Genomic DNA, 19,234 nt, shown 5'->3' with positions numbered 1-19,234 from the left:
TTGAAATGTAATATAATTATTTTAATATGAAACAGCTTGAAAAATTAAAAGCTTTTATGTTCCAAACTCATTTAGTAATAGCTTAATTTTTGAAGCCATCAACAGTCCATTATGTAATATTTTTTGATATTTTGTAAATACAAATTTATTTAGATTGGTACTACTACATTAATTCATACAACTCTTAAATAGTGGTGTTAGATCATGTTGTGTTTGGATAAAACTTTTTAAAGAAATGTTTATATGAACTATGCTTTATTGTTTTCTTTAAGTAATGCAGTGTAATTTTTATTGGCATTTTGTGGTAATAAGTTTCAGATGAATATACAAGATGGAATAAATGTTTGAAAATTTATTTACTGTGAAACTTTAATGCAACTTAGATGTAGTTAGAAATACCATAATAATAACAATTAATAATAATCATAATCAGATGCTCCTTTTCTGGGCGACAGATTATTTTCTACAAAATTTAGTGCATATGTTATTCTTTTGCTTTGTGCTGGTCGATAGTGACTGAGTGAGAATGGGTATACAACATGAACATTTTATGTAAAGCAGGAGAAATAAAAAAAGAACTTCGGCTTGATTAAAAAAATCTCCTTTTGGGTTTGAGAAGGATTAAGTACTTAGCTGCTTGCAAAAACATTTAAAATACTCTGTGTACCCTCCTCGCCACTTGATTTTTCTTCCCATGATCCTAGCTCTTCTCTACCTAAAAGCTTTTTCACTTCTGACTAGGTGTGCACTTCATGTGGGTGCAAGGCAGTGAAAGTGTTTTTTTTTGTTTTGTTTTTGTTTTTTAAAGTCGCATCAACCTTTGCCAAGATTCATTCAGCACCTTGGTGAGCCTGACATTTGTTTGTGTGATATTGAAATTTAGCAGCCCTCTGATCATTATACAGTTCTGATCATTATACGGATTCTTGATTTCCCACCTCCAGCTTTTCTAAAGTGAATAGAGGAGTCCAACAATAAGCCTGTATATTTTTCTCACACAAAATCCACTTGCAGAATAAGCCTATCAGTTTTTGTTTGATTGATTGTTGTCTCTATTTTCACATATGTGATTTATTTACTTATAGGTAGCAGGAGGATCTATGTAGATTAGCACAGCTGCTCACTTTTTCACTCTCTAGATTGTATGGCTACGTAGGGCCTCCTATCTTATGCAGTTTAGATTTATGGGATATTATTAAATGAGGTTAAGAGAAATAATGTAACTACTGATTCTTTTCATACCCTTGTAATTTATCACTAATGTGTCAAATAAAATCACGGAATTTAGATCTATTGTTTTGGATTTAATGAACATTAATCTGAGCAGTATATTTTTCAGCATATGGACATGGTAGAAGCATAAAGTTTAATAACTTGCTGGCAGATTTGTTTTTAACATTGTCAGGCTTGTGTTTGGGGTAGGTAGGTAGGTGAGTCTAGAGCAATAAGGTCGGTTGCTTTATTTCAGTGTCTTGGACTTTCCCATTTTCTATTTTTAAAAATGTGTTAGAAATAGTTAAATGGAATAAATTTAGTTCTGTCACCTAGTGTTAGGAAGAAGCAGCCTGTACCCGAGTGCAGTTTTAATTAATGGGATTCAGTGAGAATGTGAATAGAAAGAATCAGGCTGTGATCTCTCATGGCTTGCTGTGATAGAACTGGAAACGTGCTGAACACTGATAAGCCAGCCTACGCCTACCAGGTGACAGCTGAACTGCCGCTTTTTGCAAAAGAACACCTGCTAAACTGTCATCAGTAGGGAGGTGCATGACAAGATAAATTTGGGAATTGCTGGCACTGAGAATGTTCTTTCTTATACATCCCTGCAACATGATTTGAAAACTCCAATCACTGTGTGTGTTTGTGTACTATATATTTACACACATGCTTATGCGTATATAAAGCATCCAATTGCTTCACATTTATGCTGGAACCATAGGATGGTTTATATATTTGTATATAGAGTATGACTTTTTTCATTCTTTAATCTTATCTCAGTGTAGTTTTTGCCATCTTCCCCCCCCGCCACTCCATTCTGGCCCAAAAGTACTGTGATGGTGGTGATATCAAGAACACGCCAGTATCTGGAGTGCCATTCCTTTGGGTTTCTTGTTTCATACAAACACAGAATGCACACACTACATTCATATGATTGTGAGAACAGAGTTTTGAGTATATGTGGGGTCCAAATGAGGAAATTAAATACAAAACGTGTTAGTATCATGATTGAGAGTTTAAGACATTAAAGGTAATATAAATTTCTACAGAAGTGTAGTGTGACCTTGTTATGGTGGCTGTGTAAAAGTTAACTAACTTTGAACTTTCTGCCTTTTACTGTATTTAAAAGTGCAACCACAATGTTGCCTTACCATAGTGTCTTTTCATTTTTGTGAGTTTGTCTCACCTGACTGTATTGTCAGGCAAAGCATTATTAGACCCACAGAAGACATCCCTCTGATCATTAATGTCTCCTGGTCTTCCATTAACCAATAACCACTGCTTGGTGCCCAAACATCTGCCCTTAAGTATTGTTCACAACAAATAGATTCTTTCCACTGGCCCTATTTTCTGACCTAAATTTAGTGTCAAGGGGCATGTCAAATGAAGTATATGGATTTTCGTTCACCTCTTTACTCTTTGATCACTAATGCCATCAAGTACCTCCTATCAGCCAGTTGAAGAGAGGATGTGGCAGGGCCATCTGTTCAGCAGCCTCCAGTGAGCTCATCCTTTCTGCAGCCTTTGATGGCTGGGGTCTAATGGAGCTCCCAATGGAAAGTAAAACAGTCCCTAACTGATGGGAACTCTTGGGGATTGCAAGCAGTGGTTCTGCTGCCCGTTCTCCATTGATGAATGGAGCAGACCCAAATAGCACATGGAGGTGCATATTACTCCACTAGCAAGAGAGAATCCTGCCCAACATCACTAACTTTATTCCACTGTTTTCTGAACATCTATATAGCATGCTGTTCACTATCTGGTATTCAACTTTTAAGTGTTTGGGGATTCTGTTTATATGAAAATGACTATACTGTACAAAATATAGTTGTATATTTTGTAGTGTCATTGGGTTTTTTCCTCACTATAACTTACTACTGAATCAGTGGGCTGCAGTCTCTTTCCACTGAATCACTCTCCATTGTATTTTGTAAGGAAAAGTGATTCTTTGGATAAATCCTTGTTTACTGCATAAAGTGGTGTTAAAGCTTCACTGCGCAGTGCTACTTGAGTACCTTTTCCCAGACCTGATGCTTTCCATGCTAAGCCTTTCTCCACACCCTCTGGGTAGAGTTCTAGTCATGTATTGTAGCAACATCCTGTCAATATCCTCAACACTGTTCAAAAACCCTCAGTAAAATAAGTGTTAATGGAGTGTAAGGAAGGAGGTTTTAATGGCACAAAGTTTAAGATATTCATTACATCATTTAGAATACAAAGAGTCTTCAGCATTATTAGTTATTGTAAAGTTGTAGTAGTGATATTACACAAAAAGTGTGGTTCTGCTTCCTTGAAAAAGACTTTGAAGAAATGGCACCTGTTTGTGTATTATCCACTAATAGAATGTGTGAAAGCTAAATTAGCTCCTCACTTATACATGTCCCACTGTCTTCAGAATAGGTTGTCAGTGACACCTGTGAAACCTAATTAGCATTAAATGGGTCAGGCACTGAAAAGTTGTGTGGGGATGGGAAAGAGAGAGGAGAAGAAATCCCCCTCTATCCTACTTCAATAACATGGAGCATCTGTGGCACCATTCTAGAGAAGCTACTTAAGGCCAGTGGATGAAGTAGCCTACCCAGCCATTAGAGTATGCCCCCTCTATTGGGGAAGGTAGCCAGGGCCGACGAGAGGAGGGGGGAAGCCGGTACAAATTACCGGGGCTCGGCGGTACGGAAGGGGGCCCGGGGCCCGGCTTCCCCCCCTCTCGTCGGCCCTGTTTAGCCGGTCCGCCCTTGCTGGGGGGCCCGAACCCGCTCTCGGTGGCCCTGTAGAAGTTTGGCTCATACCTTCCCCTGCTGGCTGCCACCCTGCCTTGTCTGGTCACTTTAAATCTTATGCTCTACTCATTGCCCCTCATGTATTGTTAATAGGGGTCGTCTGCTTTTGTGAACACTTTCTGAATTTATGGCCTACTCTAATGTGGGCATACTGATGGGCCAGAAGCTTGTTATTTCAAAATGTAGTCAGTAAAGTCTCCTTGGGTGCATTCAGGTCTGCCTATATTTAATCCAAATTGGATGCTATGTGCAATTGTCAAAATAGACATCAGCAAATATAATTTTCATTTCTTTAATAAGAGAAGGTCTTTTTAAATATGTTGTTTGTGTTTTTTTTCTTGTTATGTAGATCACACAGGAGGCAGGGGAATTTATGATAACCTTCCCATATGGATACCATGCGGGATTTAACCATGGTTTCAACTGTGCAGAATCAACCAACTTTGCCACAATCAGATGGATTGATTATGGAAAAGTAGCTAAATTGGTAAGTAGGAAGAAGAACAATTAAGTTCATCTTGTACATCATCCTGTCAATGCAGTAATATTCCATATTGTGCATTTACTAGCATGTTATAACACTTGCAGTACATGTATTTGTTATTGTAGTAGATTTTATGTATGACTTAATGTGTATATTGTATGTTAAAAATCTTTTTTTTTCAAGAGATATTTTTATGTAGTTAAGTTTATATAAGGCCATATAAACTGATAATTATGTTTGGAAGGGAGACACAGAATTTCTTTCTGTTCTTCTGAAACCCTATACATCTTAGTCCTAGAGGCAGCTTGGAAATCCTCTTATTCAAGTCACATATAGCAATTCTGCTCCCTTATAGAATTTTATATGTATCTTGGAAAACATGCCAGAGACTTGAGGGGAAATGTGCCTGTTCAAAAGAGGACAAAGATCAATAAGAGGGCTGACCTAAATGAGCAAATTAAACTTTAATCTGTAATGTTTTTTTTAAATGGCAATATTTTGTGATAAATTAAATATGCTCCCAGAGTGGCAATGTTTCATAATTTAAAATCACGAATATATTTTACAAAAGAGCAGTTTCGTGTCACTGTTTTAGTCTATGCAGTGATGGTGTAGCTATGTCAACTCGAGGATATTATAGAGACAAGGCGGATGAGGTAATATCTTTTATTGGACCAAGTTCTGTTTGTGAGAGAGACAAACTTTTGAGCTAAACGGTGTAGCTCAAAAGCCTCTCTGACCAACAGAAATTGGTCCAATAAAAGATATTGCCTCACCCAACTTGTTCCTTCTATTTTAGTCTGAAATTTTGCATATGCTGCATGTATTTTACATTCTGTTCACATACAGCATGTGGGTAATATACTGAATCAAATGTGTGTATTTTGTTCAGCAAAAGGTCATTAATGTTGTACAGTATTTTATATGATCTCTCCACTATTAAAAAGTATGGATTATAAGAGCATTGTTTAGGATGCTTTGATAAATATGTAATGTGGAGCCACTTTGCAGACTGAGATATTTTGTACTGACAACAACAGCATCTACAAATTGTGTATGTGTTACATTAGCTAATGAGATGACAAGTGAATTAAGTTCAAAAGCAAACGTGGGAGGAGGCAGGGTTGCAACAAAATAATCCAGGAAGAGTATAGGGTTAAATACTTGGAATTGGAAGAAGACCTTGAGAATATTTTCTATTAGCAGAACTTCTTGATTTTAGGCAATATTGACTATAATTGTGAATGAGATTGATGAGTGGGTTTCAAGAGATAAAAGGCCTGAAAATGATTCATTGTTTCATGTGGCCTATACATAGGCATTTACTGTAATTAAAATAATGAAAACATTAATAAGAATTTAAAATGTTCAGCTAGGTCTTCACTTTTAATGCAAAACTTACATTCATGATAGGTAATTAATAAGGCCCTGATTGGTAATACTGATTTTTAAGATCTATATATTTAGTAGCTCAGTGGTTCAAAAGATAGTAAAATGAACCACCATGTAGAAGACTTGAGTTTAACATATCTCTAGGGGTCAAATTCAAATGTGGGGTAAGCCGATCCGTTGAAAAGTTAGTGGAGTTTCCCTCTCTTAGTCCTGAATTTGGTTCTAAAAGTCCTAATTTTTGGCTAGGAGGTCTTGGTTCATTTAGTCCATTTTGAGTATTCTTTGTCCATGGAAAAAGCAGTCATTGAAATACATTGACTTTCATGCTGTGTACCGAAGGTGTAATACTGTGTTCATGTATTGTATAAGAAGGTAAAATGGCTTCAGGGTGTTTGTAATCAATTCAAAGTGTCTGAAATCTTCCAAATACTATTTGAATCAATAATAAGAAGAATATCTGCTATACAGAAATCTTAGGGTATGTCTACACTACGAGGGTAATTCGATTTTACTTAAATCGAATATGTGGAATCGATATTGCAAAGTCGAACGTGTGTGTCCACACTAAGGACACACTAAGGACAGTAATTCGACTTTGTGAGTCCACACTAACGGGGCGAGCGTCGATATTGGAAGCGGTGCACTGTGGGCAGCTATCCCACAGTTCCCGCAGTCCCCGCTGCCCATCGGAATTCTGGGTCGAGCCGCCAATGCCTTCTGGGTAAAAAAAATTTGTCGTCATCCGTCCGTCACTAACGCCCTCCCTCCCTCCATGAAAGCGCCGGCGGGAAATCAGTTCGCGCACTTTTATGGTCAGTGACAGCGCGGACACCACAGCACTGCGATCATGGATCCCGCTGCGACCATCGCTGCACTTGTGGCCGTTCTCAACACCTCGCAGCTTATCATACACCTTTCCCTGAGGCAGATGCAGAGAAATCGGGCGAGGAGGCTACGGCACCGCCGTGAGAGCCTGAAGTCGGAGAGTGGCACAGAGCTGTCAGAAACCACGAGCCCCAGCGCCCAGGACATGACGTTGGCAATGGGGCATGTGGATTTTGTTGAACGGCGATTCTGGGCCCGGGAAACAAGCACGGAATGGTGGGACCGTATAGTGCTTCAGGTCTGGGATGAATCCCAGTGGCTGCGAAACTTTCGCATGCGGAAGGGGACTTTCCTCGAACTTTGTGAGTTGCTGTCCCCTGCCCTGAAGCGCAAGGACACCCGCATGCGAGCAGCCCTCACTGTCCAGAAGCGAGTGGCCATAGCCCTCTGGAAGCTTGCAACGCCGGACAGCTACCGGTCAGTCGCGAACCACTTTGGTGTGGGCAAATCTACCGTGGGGGTTGTTGTCATGCAAGTAGCCAAGGCAATCGTCAAGGTACTGCTCCCAAAGGTAGTGACCCTGGGAAACGCGCAGGTCATCATAGATGGCTTTGCCGCGATGGGATTCCCAAACTGCGGTGGGGCTATCGATGGGACTCACATCCCTATCCTGGGACCGGACCACCAGGCCAGCCAGTACATCAATAGAAAGGGCTACTTTTCAATGGTGCTGCAAGCACTGGTGGACCATCGGGGACGGTTTACAAACATCTACGTCGGATGGCCGGGCAAGGTTCATGACGCTCGCGTGTTCAGGAACTCTGGTCTGTTTAGACGGCTGCAGGAAGGTATTTACTTCCCAGACCACAAAATAACTCTTGGGGATGTGGAGATGCCTACAGTCATCCTCGGGGACCCAGCCTACCCGCTAATGCCCTGGCTCATGAAGCCCTATACTGGCGCCCTGGACACAGAAAAAGAACTCTTCAACTACCGGCTGAGCAAGTGCAGAATGGTGGTGGAGTGTGCTTTTGGCCGTCTCAAAGGGAGATGGAGAAGCTTACTCACTCGCTGTGATCTCAGTGAAACCAATATCCCCATCGTTATTGCAGCTTGCTGTGTGCTCCACAATCTGTGTGAGAGCAAGGGGGAGAACTTTATGGCGGGGTGGGAGCTAGAGGCAAATCGCCTGGCTGCTGATTACGTCCAGCCAGACAGCCGGGCCATTAGAAGATCCCAGCGGGACGCCCTGTGCATCCGGGAGGCTTTGAAAGCTAGGTTCCTGAGTGAGCAGGGCAACCAGTGACTTTTCAGTTTGTGGACAGAAAAGCTGAACCTGCCCCCGTTTCTTTACCCAGTTCATTTTGACTATCCTCTCCAGTTACATACCCCCTTCACCCCCTTCCCCTTCCCAAAAAATAAAATCATTTCGATTTTGTTAATGAACACCGTTGTCTGTATTGCTGTTTTCGCGGGAATATTTTAAACCGGGGACGCAGACTGTGGCGGGGGGCGGGTTTAGTGTTCTGATGCAAATGATGCTTCTAAACTCCCGGAATGACAGGCTCCGCACTGGTGGACTGGTTATTTCAATGGAGCCTGCCAGCACTCCTGGGGGGGACTGTGTGTATGTGTCGGCTATGTGACTTTCTGGCAGGGGGGGTAGGGTTACAGATCCCCTGCTGCGTGGATCTGTGAGCCAGGATAAGGACCGCTGCATAAGATCTGTAACCGCCCTCCCCCACCACAAAGTAACAGAGCAACCCCCCCCCCAGAACATGAAAACCACCTCCAAGACTGACCAGGGTAACCAGTGACCGCACTGTGTATGTGTCCTGATGCTGGACCTGACACCGCCTCTGTACCCTGCTAAAGGTCACTGTCCTGTCCAATTACCAAGCCCCTTCCCCCCCTCCAGACAGACTCTCCCTCAAAAGAACCTGACTGAAACAGTAATGAACAGAAACAAACATTTTATTGCGAACCAGACATGAAACGTGGGGGGTGAAACTTGGACGGGGGCTTGTGTGAGGTGGGTAGGAAAGGACTTATGAAATTTTGGGGAATGTCAGCCTTCTACTGCTAGAGCAGTCTGCAGGGGTTGATTGAAAGTTTTAACGGCCCTTGCCGCCCCTCCTTCTTTGGACTTTGGGTGAGGGTGGTGTGGGACTTGGTGGCGGGTGAGGGCGGTTACAGATAGACTGCAGCGGGGCTCTGTCCTCCTGCCTCCGGTCTTGCAGAACATCCACAAGGCGCCGGAGCGTGTCCGTTTGCTCCCTCATTAGTCCAAGCAGCTTTTCAGTAGCCTGTTGGTCCTCCTGACGCCACCTCTCCTCCCGTTCCATGACTGCTCGGTGCATTTGTGACAAGTTCTCCCTCCACTGTGTCTGCTGGGCTGCCTGGGCTCGGGAGCAGCCCATTAGTTCTGTGAACATGTCTTCACGCGTCTTCTTCTTCCTCCGCCTAATCTGCGCTAGCCTCTGGGAGTGTGCTGACAGGCTGGGTTGGGAGACAGTCGCAGATGTGTCTGTGTGAATTTTAAAAAGGGAGTGAATTCCTGAGACAGATAAATGAAATTGTATACAAAGAACCTAGTCTTTCTCTGTGAACAAGACCATGCACTGAACCTCTCACATGCGCACTCAGGACAAGGTCGAATTTTCGGCCGTCGCCTTCAGTGCCTGTGGACTTGCGGAGGTCTTGGAGTGTTCAGAGAACTGTGGCTGGAGACCTGAACTTCTGGAGCGGGCAATAATGGTAAGCCGCAGACTTGTGGCTGCTTAAAACTCCAGCAGTAGCACTGGCCTCCTTTCACATTGAAAGCAATGCCAGTCTCTGCTGCCAGCAATCAGGACAGCATCAACTCTGCCCCTGTCCCACCCCCTCGCGGCTGTCCCAGGGAAAGATCCCTGTATGCTGCCCCTCTCCCTCCACCGCGTGGCTGTAAAGCAGTCCCAATACTAACATTCCCCTCCCTAATTCAAAGCAGGGCGTCATGAGCGACATCACCCTTCTGAGGATCCCGGACACCCAGAGAGAACGCATGCTGCGGGAAAGCATGCAGAAACCGGGGCCGTATGCCGCCATGCTATGTCGGGCCATGATCCCGGAGTACTTGATTGTGGCGTGGAGGGGGCATGTCTGCTACCACGGAGGGCCCACTAAGATCGCCCTACCCCGGAACCTGATCAACAGGCTTGAGCTCTACCTCCACGAGACCTACGAGGAGTTCTCCTACGAGGATTTCTCCTCGATCCCCGGCCACATTGACCGGATTTTCGCGTAGGTGCACTGGGACTATGGAGTGGAGCGTCTTGGGCCTGGGAATCATGGAGTAATGGACATTGTGAAAATTTTTTAAAACACTTGGGACTAAATTGAGAAGAGCCTAAGACAGAGAAATCATGAAAACCCATTTGTTACCTTTGTTAATATTCCTGTTTTGTACCTGATTATTTTTTTACTAGTTTACAGAACTTTTATAAATGTACATTGTTAATAGTATAAATATTACCGTTCTGTTTTAAATAAATGTTTACATGTTTACAGCACTTACTGCTTGATCCGTCCCCTGATTCTGTGTCCGGGGTAAGGGATGGGGACGGTTGGTAGGGGATCTCGGTAAGGGTGATGAAGAGCTCCTGGCTGTCGGGGAAATCAGCGGTGCCAGCGCTGTCGACTGCCTCGTCCTCCTCATCTCCTTCCTCCTCTTCCCCGTCCGCTGAGGAACCGGCCGCGGACAATATCCCATCCTCGGAGTCCACGGTCAGGGGTGGGGTAGTGGTGGCGGCCGCTCCCAGGATGGAATGCAGTGCCTCGTAGAAACGGGATGTGTGGGGCTGGGATCCGGAGCGTCCGTTAGCCTCTTTGGTTTTTTGGTAGCCTTGTCTCAGCTCCTTGATTTTCACGCGGCACTGCGTTGCATCCCGGCTGTAGCCTCTCTCTGCCATGGCTTTGGAGATCTTCTCGTAGATCTTAGCATTCCTTCTTTTGGAGCGCAGCTCTGAAAGCACGGACTCATCGCCCCACACTGCGATGAGATCCAAGACTTCCCGATCAGTCCATGCTGGGGCCCTCTTTCTATTGGATTGCACGGCCATCTCTGCTGGAGAGCTCTGCATAGTTGCCACTGCTGCTGAGCTCCCCTCGATGTCCAAAGAGGAACTGAGATTCAAACTGCCCAGACAGGAAAATGAAAATGAATTCAAATTTTCCCGGGGGTGTGGCTGGTCAGAGCATCCGAGCTCGGACTGCTGTCCAGAGCGTCAACAGAGTGGTGCACTGTGGGATAGCTCCCGGAGCTATTACCGTCGATTTCCATCCACACCTAGCCTAATTCGATATGGCCATGTCGAATTTAGCGCTACTCCTCTCGTTGGGGAGGATTACAGAAATCGATTTAAAGAGAGCTTTATGTCGAACTAAATGGCTTCCTGGTGTGGACGGGTGCAGGGTTAATTCGATATAACGGCGCTAAAGTCGACATAAAAGCCTAGTGTAGACCAGGCCTTAGGGATTATAGTTGTGTGAATCCCAATTCCTGTGACTAGAGGCCACAGTCATGAATTGCACTCTTCATTTTACAATATATAATAAAAAATGTCAGAATTAAAGCCTGACTCATTGAACATTTTGCTTCATTTTTTAATTAATCAAGAAAAAGACTTGGAAGCAGTATTTGCCAAATAAAACATATCTCAGGTTATTGCACAACTTTCATAGAATATCAGGGTTGGAAAGGACCTCAGGAGGTCATCTATTCCAACCCCCTGCTCAAAGCAGGACCAATCCCCAACTAAATCATCCCAGCCACAGCTTTGTCAAGCCTGACCTTAAAAACCTCTAAGGAAGGAGATTCCACCACCTCCCTAGGTAACCCATTCCAGTGCTTCCCCACCCTCCTAGTGAAAGTTTTTCCTAATATCCAACTTAAACCTCCCCCACTGCAACTTGAGACCATTACTCCTTGTTCTGTCATCTCCTACCACTGAGAACAGTCAAGATCCATCCTCTTTGGAACCCCCTTTAGGTAGTTGAAAGCAGCTATCAAATCCCCCCTCATTCTTCTCTTCCTCAGACTAAATAATCCCAGTTCCCTCAGCCTCTCCTCATAAGTCATGTGCTCCAGCCCACTAATCATTTTTGTTGCCCTCCACTGGACTCTTTCCAATTTTTCCGAATCCTTCTTGCAGTGTCGGGCTCAAAACTGGACACAGTACTCCACATGAGGCCTCACCAATGCCGAATAGAGGGGAATGATCACGTCCCTCAGTCTGCTGGCTATGCTCCTACTTATACAGCCCAAAATGCCGTTAGCCTTCTTGGCACCAAGGGCACACTGTTGACTCATCTCCAGCTTCTCGTCCACTGTAACCCCTAGGTCCTTTTCTGCTGAACTGCTGCCTAGCCACTCGGTCCCTAGTCTATAGCAGTGCATTGGATTCTTTCGTCCTAAATGCAGGACTCTGCACTTGTTCTTGTTGAACCTCATCATATTTCTTTTGGCCCAATCCTCTAATTTGTTTAGGTCCCTCTGTATCCTATCCCTACCCTGCAGTGTATCTACCACTCCTCCCAGTTTACTGTCATCTGCAAACTTGCTGAGGGTGCAATCCCCGCCATCCTCCAGATCATTAATGAAGATATTGAACAAAACCGGCCCCAGGACCGACCCTTGGGGCAGTCCGCTTGATACTGGCTGCCAACTAGACATGGAGCCATTGATCACTACCCGTTGAGCCCAATGATCTAGCCAGCTTTCTATCCACCTTATAGTCCATTCATCCAGCCCATACTTCTTTAACTTGCTGGCAAAAATACTATGGGAGACCATATCAAAAGCTTTGCTAAAGTCAAGGAATAACATGTCCACTGCTTTCCCCTCATCCACAGAGCCAGTTATCTCATCATAGAAGGCGATTAGGTTAGTCAGGCATAACTTGCCCTTGGTGAATCCATGCTGACTGTTCCTGATTACTTTCCTCTCCTCTAAGTGCTTCAAAATTGATTCCTTGAGGATCTGCTCCATGATTTTTCCAGGGACTGAGGTGAGGCTGACTGGCCTGTAGTTCCCCGGATCCTCCTTCTTCCCTTTTTTAAAGATGGGCACTACATGAGCCTTTTTCCAGTCATCCGGGACCTCCCACAATGGCCATGAGTTTTCAAAGATAATGGCCAATGGCGCTGCAATCACATCCACCAACTCCTTTAGCACCCTCGGGTGCAGTGCATCCGGCCCCATGGACTTGTGCTCATCCAGCTTTTCTAAATAGTCCTGAACCACTTCTTTCTTCACAGAGGGCTGGTCACCTCCTCCCCATACTCTGCTGCCCAGTGCATTAGTCTGGGAGCTGACCTTGTTCGTGAAGACAGAGGCAAAAAAAGCATTGAGTACATTAGCTTTTTCCACATCCTCTGTCACTAGTTTGCCTCCCCCATTCAATAAGGGGCCCACGCTTTCCCTGACGACCACCTTGTTGCTAACATACCTGTAGAAACCCTTCTTGTTACTCTTAACATCCCTTGCTAGCTACAACTCCAAGTGTGATTTGGCCTTCCTGATTTCACTCTTGCATGCCTGAGCAATATTTTTATACTCCTTCCTGGTCATTTGTCCAATATTCCACTTCTTGTAAGCTTCTTTATAAACACTTCTTTTCAACAGCAGTTACATAATAATATAAAGCTAATGGAAACAAAACAACATGATAATTATTTATTATAATGATATTTGTTGGTATTTGTTCATGCGATACAAATACAAGTTGATGGAATGTTAAGGAAATGCATGTTACTGCTTTAATGTTCCAATATTAATTGTAAAACAAGATACATTAGGGAAACGTCAAGTTACAACTTTACCTGTTATATTTGATATTTAAAGTCATCATATTTGAAACAAAGGCATGTGGGAGACAGGTGTGGAGGAGCACACCGTTTATTAAAGGGGATACTCTATATCCTAGTGAAGAGGAGGGGCTAGAAGTTGATGAAGTACAGGTAGTAACTGAAGAGAAACAGCCAAATGAAAGAGTCCCATTCAATAAAGGGAGATAACTAAATATTGACAAATTTTGTAAGTGTTCGTATACAAATGCTAGAAGTCTTAATACTAAGATGGGTGAAGTTGAGCTCCTGGTATTAAATGAGGCTATTGACATAATAGGCATCATAGAAATTTGGTGGAATGATGATAATCAGTGGGGCACGGTAAAAAATATATAGGAATGACAGAGTAGGTTGCGCTAGTGGGGGAGTGGCGCTATATGTGAAAGAAAGCAGAGAGTAAAAATCTTAAATGAATCAAACTGTACCATAAAATCTCTATGAATAGAAATTACATGCTTGAACAATAAGACTATAGCAGCATGACAGTGATTGTGAAATGCTCAGGGAGATTAGAGAGGCTACAAAAACAGAAAACCCAATAATAAAAAGGGAAGAGAGAAGGTCCTCTCATAGATTGATAACTGATTAAAAGATAGGAAGCAAAGGGTAGGAATATATTGTAGGTTTTTGCAATGGAAAGAGGTAAATAGTGAGGTCTCCCAAGGATCTATACTGAAACCTGTGCTGTTGGACATATTCATAAATGATCTTGAAAAAGAGGCATACAGTGAGGTGGTAAAATTTGCAGATGATGCAAAATTACTCAAGGTAGTTAAGTCGAAAGCTGACTGCGAAGAGTTACAAAGGGATCTCACAAAGCTGGGCAACAAAATGGCAGATGAAATTCAATGCTGATAAGTGCAAAGTAATACACATTGGGAAAAATAATTCCAACTATATATAAAAAAAGATGGGGTCTAAATTAGCTGTTATCACTCAAGAAAGGAATCTTGGAGTCATCATGGATAGTTCTCAGAAAACTTGTGCTCAATGTGCAGCTCCAGTCAAAAAAAGCGAACAGAATGTTAGGAACCATTAGGAAATGGTAATGAGAGAGAGAATATAATACCACTATATAAATCTCTGGTATGTCCACACCTTGAATGCTGTGTGCAGTTCTGGTTGCCCCATCTCAAAAAAGACATATTTAGAATTGGAAAAGGTACAGAGAAGGGCAACAAAAATGATTCTAGGGGTATCGAACAGCTTCCAGGCATGGATAGATTAAAAAGACTGGGACTGTTCTTCTTAGAAAAGCGATGTGTGTATGTGGGGGGTGGGGTGGGTATGATAGAAATCTATGAAATCATGACTGGTGTGGAGAAAGTGAATAGGGAAGTGTTATTTACCCCTTCATATAACACAAGAACCGAGATCATTCAATGAAATTAATAGGCAGCAGGTTTAAAACAAACATAAGAAAGTAATTATTCACACAATGTACAGTCAACCTGTGGAACTCATTGCCACGTGTTGTGAAGACCAAAAGTATAAATGGATTTTAAAAAGAATTAGATAAATTCATAGAGGATAGGTCCATGGATGGCTGTTAGCCAAGATGGTCAGGGACGCAACCCCCTGCTCTGGGTGTCTCTAAACCTCGGACTGCCAGAAGCTGGAACTAGATGATAAAGGATGGATCCCTTGATTTGTTGTCCTCTTTGCTTCATTCCCTCTGAAGCATCTGGCACTGGCAGTATCAGAAGACCCTGTGTGGCCATTCTTATGTTCTTATATAAATAAAAATAGAGAAAACAATGTATGTTGTTAACTATTCTTGCATTATATTTGTATAACAGTTTTAAAGCATGCATGATACCAGAGCTTTTGCAAACTGAGAAATACTGTTTCTTGGTCTTCTGTTAGGCAGGAAATGGAAAACCAGGGAAAATCTATAGTTGCTTGTACTGGAACTCCAGAGAAATTTTTCCAAAAATGTCAATTAATTTAAAAAGGATAAGAAATCTTCTCTGCTTCAGAAGGCTATTGTGATGTTAGTAGGTTATATCCACTATTATAATATTATTATAGCATTTAATAAAACAAGCCACACAGTTTTATGTTGCAATTTATGGTTCTTCAACTGCGGTTGAAGTTTAATCTGTTGCTTCTTCTCTGTCTGTACATGACACTTACATGATTTTTAATTGAGGGGAAAAGTTTTGGATCTAAATACAATTTCTAGACTACTGTTACATTTTTCTCTTTAATATGTATTATATTGGAGATGCCTTTCTGGTGGCAGTGAAATGCAGTAATCTAGGTCAGTAGTGTGTAGTGTTCACCTTAGAGGCTTTTGTGTCCTGAAGACTGATAATTTTTTCGACAAGGCAATTATGAGTTACTTACAGCTGTGTTATTGTCTATGCCACTCCCCTCCAAAAAACCCAAAATGAAACAAAAAAAAAAAAACAAAAAAAACTAATGAGCTACTGCCTTCATCCCTTTTTTTTTCCCTCTGAATGATAGCTAGATATATAATAGCATACAGTTTTTTATTGAAGCTACAGTAAATACTTGTTAAAGAACATTATTATTGTCCTAAAGAAAATGCCATGAGGTAAAGGGCCCAATGAAATAAATTGCCTACATAAATTGCAGTTTTAAATGGGTCATGCCTTTAAAGAGGGAGGCATGTTTTGAACACAGAACTAAAGGAAACAAACTCCTGAATTCCAGTTCTTGCTCGGAAACAGACTCATTCTGTGGCCTTGGGGAAATCGCTGAACTCACTGTCTGTTTTCTCATATGTACACCTACCTCCAACAATCCTGTTTTAGCTGTGGCTGTCTTTACTAAAGTCCTGGGGAATATGATAGCTGCACCTCTTTCCCAAAGGCTGTAGTGCTGCACGAGGGCTGCATGTGAGAAGGCAGGAGGCCAGGTGGAGAGGCCGCACGCTTTGTCTGCTGTCTCAGGTACTTCTTTCTACTGTAGTCTCAGTGCAGTGAACAGAGTGGTGACACCTGTGGAGACAGGTATGGGGTCTGGCACACATAAGAGACAAGTGAGATGCGGGGCACGGTTGACACATGGTAGAGTGCACAGATTTGTACAAGGGACATAAGGAGATGGTTAAAGGGGATAAAGGAAAATAGAGAGAGAAGGGTGGAGCATTCCAACCTCCCCCTGCCCTAGAAGAGAGAGGACAGAAACCACATTAACCTCTTCCCACTGATCCTCTGGGAAGAGAGAGACAGAGAGATGCCAGAGAAGGAAGGGGGCCCGGCATCCATCCTGACGGCGCTTAGAGGACTGGGAGGGGAGCAGGCTGTCTGTGAAATGGGTTTAAGTGTTCAGATACTATAGTGACAGGAGCTAGCGAAAACCCTAAGATTAGATAAAACTTACTGTATTTATCTCATGGTAGGTCACGTAGGGTAGTTAGTTATGTTTGTAATGTGCTGTGAAAATGAGAGGTGTACCATACATTTTAAGTATTAATAGTCATCCCGTAGCTTCAGTTTCTGGAATTTAATTTATTGATACCAAAATGTAAAGGCTATGAAAGAAGGCAGATGGGACATTTCTTTAGACTCATGTCTTATTATTTACCTAATGGAGCTTACGTTTATCTAAGTAGGCTGGAACTCCTTGCTGTTCTACAAACAACATTTTAAGCTATCTTACTCCAGTGCATTTTGTTAATGTTGGTAAAACAGATGAACCAGTGTCAATTAGTTTGTATGTTTTGCTGGGATCTACTTTAATTTGTGCCGAGTAGGCAACTTGTGTGCTGAAGTAGGGGCAATGTTCAGGCATTAAAGTTGCTGAATATAAATGGTCACACACCATTTTGATTAATTTTTTTTGTATTCTACAAAATAAAATCCCTTCTGGAGAGATTGGATAAAAGATATTCACTTTAATCCAAGAATGAACTTGCATCTCTCTCTTTAGCCAAGATTTAATGATGTGTAGCTGTGCGGAGGAAACACTTCTAGGTAATCTGTATGCAGTCAACTAACATTCAAACCTTTTGTAGTCTTGACCATCACATATTTTGATTTTCCTTGTTTATCACAGTTTAAAGATATTTGAATTTTTTTCTGACTCCTGCAAGTGAGGGATAGCTTTTTCCCCAAACAGTAATTAATTACAAGCAACTATTTTCAGGACTGTTGTGGAAAACAATTACTTAAAACCCCATTTACCTATTTAAGTATTTATTCCATGCTCATCACTGTGGTATTTGAGTATTTTCTATATAATTCATTCATGATTCTCTTGTGCTCCTGTCAGTATTGTTGCACTCACCTCTGGACATGTTAGCATTTTTATAACACTTTCTGTGTATTAGTTTTTGAGCTGTCATGTTAATCATGTGACCTTGGGTATGAGAGGATAACTTGGAATTAAACAGAAAGAGCTCAGATGGCAAATTGAGTGACATCTTCTGGAATTACGTACTGTAGTTTGACCTGTGTTGCAGTAAGGCTGGTTTGGGAGTTTGTATGATGATCTGGCACTGATAGTATGTTACTGAAATATATTTATAAGAAGCTGTCTTGGCTTGTATTGATCTCATCATTTTTTTCCGTATTACTTCCCCATTAAATAATTTATTGAAAAATGGACATTTTTTTATCAGAATTAATTGACTTTTAGGGTGAATTCCATGGCTGCCCTCATAAAAAAAAATTACAGGTGGAGTCCTTTCATTTTCTTTGTGTGAATGTACTTTAGGAAATTATGTAAAATGTACCCAGAAAAATGCATCATCCATTTAATTGTAATTGAAAGGTGATTAGGTGATCTGCTAAAATCTGGAGAATCACTCATGATTTCCACCTTCTCTCCAAATGAAAATATTCATGGAGAGGACCAGTAAATGCTACCTATTGTACTGGGGTGCTAGAATTTAGAAACAGACTGAAAAAAGTTCAAAACAAGATTGTGTACTTTTATCTACTGATGTATTTTCTCCACATTACATTTCCCATCCCTGCTGTTTATTAGTGTTGTTAATTGAAAAACAAGCCCAGGAACAAAGAAAGTTTTTCCCTCTCTTTTTCCTGTTTGCAGAGCCAGGGGGGTTGGGCAGGTGAGCTGAGCTTGGGAATTCTCTAGACCCTGCAGGGAGGATGCTCTCAAGGAGAAAAGGTCTCATATAGCTCCTCCTTAACTCAACCACATGGGCTAAGATAGAAGGAAGCTCTCAGGACAGAGCCAGTCCCAGGATAAAAGGACTCTGGCCCTCTCCCTGGAAAGAGCAGACAGAGGTGGAGAGTAAAAACCTTTGCAGTATTTCGTCTGAACACAGGTGAATTCATCAGACTTTCCTTCCTTCAGTTTGGACATTTTTTCTTCTCTGCTGTTTACTCCAATCTCCTCCTCCACTGTCCTTCCACTGCAGCCTCATTCTCCATGGCCTCCAAGCACCTCCTCATCTCTTCTCTCCCCTTTCCTCTCAGTCATTCCATCCCCTCAACCTCCCAAATCAATATCTCCACCACAAACCAACCAAAAAAAAAAAGTGGAGAAAACATGACATTTGCCAACCATTACCCATATCATGCCTTTTCCCTCACCCCTCCTCTATCTAGTCTATCTAAATTATATAGTCCTTGTGGCAGGATGATCTCTTCCTATATGTTTTTATAGCACAGTGGGACCCCAATTTGAGTGGGATCTTCAGTTGTCACTA

The 19,234-nt window shown here is 42.3% G+C and overlaps 1 protein-coding gene across 1 annotated transcript in view; it reads left to right on the top strand.

Annotated features, from left to right (window-relative positions):
* Nucleotides 1-19,234, top strand: part of LOC112116425 (lysine-specific demethylase 4C) — a 438,460-nt gene that overhangs the window by 113,328 nt on the left and 305,898 nt on the right. Inside the window, exons 10-12 of the mRNA XM_026646385.1 lie at nt 1,536-1,580; nt 2,268-2,269; nt 4,348-4,485. Coding sequence (XP_026502170.1) covers nt 1,536-1,580; nt 2,268-2,269; nt 4,348-4,485 — 185 coding nt within the window. The remainder of the gene's footprint in view (nt 1-1,535; nt 1,581-2,267; nt 2,270-4,347; nt 4,486-19,234) is intronic.

This window comes from Terrapene carolina, unplaced genomic scaffold, assembly GCF_002925995.2.
Source record: "Terrapene carolina triunguis isolate 2854851 unplaced genomic scaffold, T_m_triunguis-2.0 Scaffold35022, whole genome shotgun sequence".
Classification (NCBI taxonomy): domain Eukaryota; kingdom Metazoa; phylum Chordata; order Testudines; family Emydidae; genus Terrapene; species Terrapene triunguis.
Note: the sequence above shows the minus strand (reverse complement) of the source record. Positions and strands in the feature narration are given on the sequence as shown.